Genomic DNA, 4,008 nt, shown 5'->3' with positions numbered 1-4,008 from the left:
TGGGTAGCAATTGCTTTGCCACCTTAAAAAAAAAATTAGGCTGGGTGCAGTGGCTCATGCTTGTAACCCCAATGCTTTGGGAGGCTGAGGTGGGAAGATTGCTTGAGCCTAAGAGCTTGAGGCCAGCCTGGGTAACATAGTGAGAGCCCATCTCTACAGAAAATTTTAAAACTTAGCTGGACATGGTGGTGCACATTTGTGGTCCCAGCTACTCAAGAGGCTGAGGTGGAAGGATCTCTTGATCCCTAGAAGTCAAGGCTACAGTGAGCCATGATCGTACCACTGTACTTCAGCCTGGGTGACAGAGTGAGATCTTGTCTCAAAAAAAAAAATGCGGAGAAAGCTTTTTTGGCTTTTCCCAGAAGTCCCGCTAGTAATGTCTGCTTCCATCTCACTAGCCAGGATGTGGTAGAAATGCAGTGGTAGCCCCGTAGGAAATCACCTCATGTGCTGCCTCCCACCCACAGGCTTCGCAGGGCATGGTGGGTCAGCTGGCGGCACGGCGAGCAGCTGGAGTGGTGCTGGAGATGATCCGGGAAGGGAAGATTGCCGGGCGGGCAGTCCTTATTGCTGGCCAGCCAGGCACGGGGAAGACGGCCATCGCCATGGGTAAGAAACCTCCCAGGGCAGGAACTCTCCTGGTCCCTGGTAAATAACTCCTCCTGTGTGAGTCGGGGTCAGGATCAGCTGCATTTAACAGGTGACCCAAAGTGGCGGTGGCTTAAACACTCAGAATTCGTTCTCGGCTGTGGAAGAATCTAGAGGTAGGCCATTTGGGGCTTATTAAGTAGTTCCAGGAAGTCTTCCGTCTTCCTGCCTCATCATCCTCTGCACTTGGTTCCAGTGTCAAGAGGACGTCGTGTTCCAAGAGGGCTGCCGGAGCTCCAGCCTTCGCATTCATAATCCAGGCAGCAGGAAGAAAAGAGTTAGCATGAGGGTGAACCCCCTCGAGTTGGCTTCCTTTAAGCAGTCATCTGGGAAATCCTCCATGCTTCTGCTTATATCTCATTGACTAGAATTTAATCATATGATCACACTCTGCTTCTGGGGAGGCTGGGACATTAGATGTTTGTTTAAATTTCATAATTTGGACCATTTTTGCCTTAAGAAAATGAGGATTCTTCTGTTGGACAACAGGTTGTGAAAATAAGAAATTTTAAAAAAGAAAATAGGAAAGAAAATGAGGGTTCTGGAACTAAGGAAGAAGGGGAAGGTGGGTATTGAGGAGTCACTCAGCATCTCTGTTGCAGTCTACTAGTGATTTATGATTTTTTCACTCCCAGCTGTTCTTCTTCTTCCTTGTTGAACTCCTATTTATCCTTCAAAACCCTACTTCAGCATCTCTGCCCCACTGAAGCTTTTCCTAACCCACTGCTCTTCCCACTCACTCCCACCTCTGTGCTGAGGATGGGGCCAGGCAGGGAGCATCAGAGTAACAGCCAGGTCTTCAGTGAAGATAAAGCAGTGCCTGTTGGGGTGCCAGGCCTTGCACTGGACACTGGGGACCCATAGATGAGTTAGACCAAGGCTTGACTTCAAAGAGCTCCTGGTCTGGAGGAGGTGGTCATGGACACGATCCCTTCCAAGGTGACATGTGTTACAATGGAGGTAGCATGTGACAGAGGAGGCACCTGACCTTGGTAGGAAAACGGGGCATGTGGTGGCATTTGTCAGTAGAGGCTTCCAGAGAAGTGGATACCTGAGCTAAGCCTAGTAGGATAGCCAGGAGGCTCCTGGGCGGACACTGGGGACAGCATGTCCAGGCCCAGAATGTGGCACACACAGTGCCTGCCTTACCTCCATCCTTTCTCCTTTCCTCTTCCTTTTTTTTTTTTTTTTGAGATGAAGTCTCGCTCTATGGCCCAGGCTGGAGTTCAGTGGCCGGATCTCGGCTCACTGCAAGCTCCACCTCCGGGATTCACGCCATTCTCCTGCCTCAGCCTCCCGAGTAGCTGGGACTACAGGCGCCCGCCACCTCGCCTGGCTAGTTTTTTGTGTTTTTTAGTAGAGACGGGCTTTCACCATGTTAGCCAGGATGGTCTCGATCTCCTGACCTTGTGATCCGCCCATCTCGGCCTCCCAAAGTGCTGGGATTACAGGCTTGAGCCACCGCGCCTGGCCTTTTTTTTTTTTTTGAGACAAGAGTTTCACTGTGTTGCTCAGGCTAGAGTGCAGTGGTGTGATCTTCGCTCACTGCAACCTCTGCCTCCCGGGTTCAAGTGATCCTCCTGCCTCAGCCTTCCAAGTAGCTGGGATTACAGATGTGTGCCACCACGCCCAACTAATTTTTGTATTTTTAGTAGAAATGGGATTTCACCCGGTTGGCCAGGCTGGTCCCAAACTCCTGACCTCAGGTGTTCCCCCTGCCTGCCTCGGCCTCCCAAAGTGTTGGAATTACAGGCGTGAGCCTGTAGACTTTACTTTTTAGGCATGTTGTGACCATGCCTGGCCTTGCCTTTCCTCTTCTTGTGTCTCCCAGGCAAAGCCTCCTGCAGGCCAAACCCTGTGCTGGGCAGCACTGGGGTGAGGCTGGCCTCGCCCTGAGGGGGACGCTCCTTAGTCTAGTGAAGGAGGCAGAGAGGACCCCTGGTGTCCCCAGGTGGCATGGGCCATGCTCGTCCACTCAGTCGTCAGCAGATACTTGCCGAGTTCTGTGCTGAGGGCCATTGTGCATCCGCCAAGGGGACCAAGAAGAGGTACCACTTGACACTGGGCAGGAGGGTGTGGCAACAGCCTGTCTGTAAGGGCATGCCCCACATTGGGCCAAACCTTGTGGCCAGGAAGCTGGAGGGAAAGGTCTGGCGCTCAGAGCCATTGCTGGAGACAGCCTTGCTTCCTGCCAGCCACCCCAGGCCACAGGCGGTCGAGCGCCCTGCCCTGTGCCGGTTTCAGGCTGTGCAACCATGTTACCGCTGAGCACCAGTGCCTGCCTGCCTGCCTGCCCATAGTTGCTCCTAAGCAGGGTGTCATGCCATGCCGGCACCTGTTCTGTTATCATCCCCATCAGAAAAGGGGGAAACAGACTCGGGGAGCCGTCCAGATCACACGGTGCCGACTGCACTAAGTGGTGGATCTGGGGTCAGAGCTCAGGCAATCTGCCTTCATCACTTGTGACTATTGTGGCAGCCCCTTGGCCTTCGTCCCTGCTCCCCATCGCCCAGCTCTGAGGCTAAACAGCTCATAGAGGCTGGGAGACTGAGGTGTAGCGAGGTTCTAGGGTGTACACTCTGGGCAATGTGGGATTCTAAGCCAGGCCTGCCAGAGCAACCTGCCCTCCCTGGCTTCTCGTTCACTGTCTGCCTCGTGGCTAAACCCCTCTCTCCAGTTCCCCCTCCCCAGGGCTCTGCTCAGCTCAGAGCCAAGTCCTTACATGTAGGATGGCACTGAACCCTCTTTCCTGGGGTGGGAGAAGAGCTAGTTTGCCACAGAGCAGGTGTCGGGGACCTAGGGCCAAAGCGGCTTCACCTACCCGGACTGCCTCCTCCCCAGGCATGGCGCAGGCCCTGGGTCCTGACACACCATTCACAGCCATCGCCGGTAGTGAAATCTTCTCCCTGGAGATGAGCAAGACTGAGGCGCTAACGCAGGCCTTCCGGCGGTCCATCGGCGTTCGCATCAAGTAAGCAGACGACCCGAGGCGGGTGCCAGTCCGCAGAGCCTGGGAGCAACTCCACGCCCCGGGCGGCTTGTCCTTTGTCCCGGAGCTCGGGGAAGGTTGTGATTCCCGAGGGCACAGGTGTCAGGCTGTCTCCTCAGATCTGCTCTCTGGCTAGGGAGGAGACGGAGATCATCGAAGGGGAGGTGGTGGAGATCCAGATTGATCGACCGGCAACAGGAACGGTGAGTCTGTGTGAGTCCGTACCCTGCTGAGGCCACCTCCAGCGCCAGGGTTGGAGACAGTAGGTGTCAGGTGTGCACTGAGGTCAGAATCCCATGGAATGTTCTAGCTGCAGACTAGAGCCCAAAGTGCTGGGATTACAGGCGTGAACCACCGTACCTGGCCTTTTT

The 4,008-nt window shown here is 54.5% G+C and overlaps 1 protein-coding gene across 2 annotated transcripts in view; it reads left to right on the top strand.

The window, feature by feature from the left end:
- RUVBL2 (RuvB-like AAA ATPase 2) overlaps positions 1 to 4,008 on the top strand; it is a 22,613-nt gene that overhangs the window by 10,419 nt on the left and 8,186 nt on the right. Inside the window, exons 4-6 of one of the 2 annotated variants that reach the window (XM_011979325.1) lie at positions 468 to 609; positions 3,490 to 3,619; positions 3,774 to 3,840. In XM_011979325.1, coding sequence (XP_011834715.1) covers positions 468 to 609; positions 3,490 to 3,619; positions 3,774 to 3,840 — 339 coding nt within the window. Of the gene's footprint in view, positions 1 to 398; positions 610 to 3,489; positions 3,620 to 3,773; positions 3,841 to 4,008 lie in introns of both variants that reach the window. The other variant, XM_011979326.1, reaches the window with a different exon arrangement.

The sequence above is a fragment of the Mandrillus leucophaeus genome, unplaced genomic scaffold (assembly GCF_000951045.1).
Source record: "Mandrillus leucophaeus isolate KB7577 unplaced genomic scaffold, Mleu.le_1.0 Scaffold200, whole genome shotgun sequence".
Classification (NCBI taxonomy): Eukaryota; Metazoa; Chordata; class Mammalia; order Primates; family Cercopithecidae; genus Mandrillus; species Mandrillus leucophaeus.
This window is presented reverse-complemented; position numbering and strand designations above follow the sequence as displayed.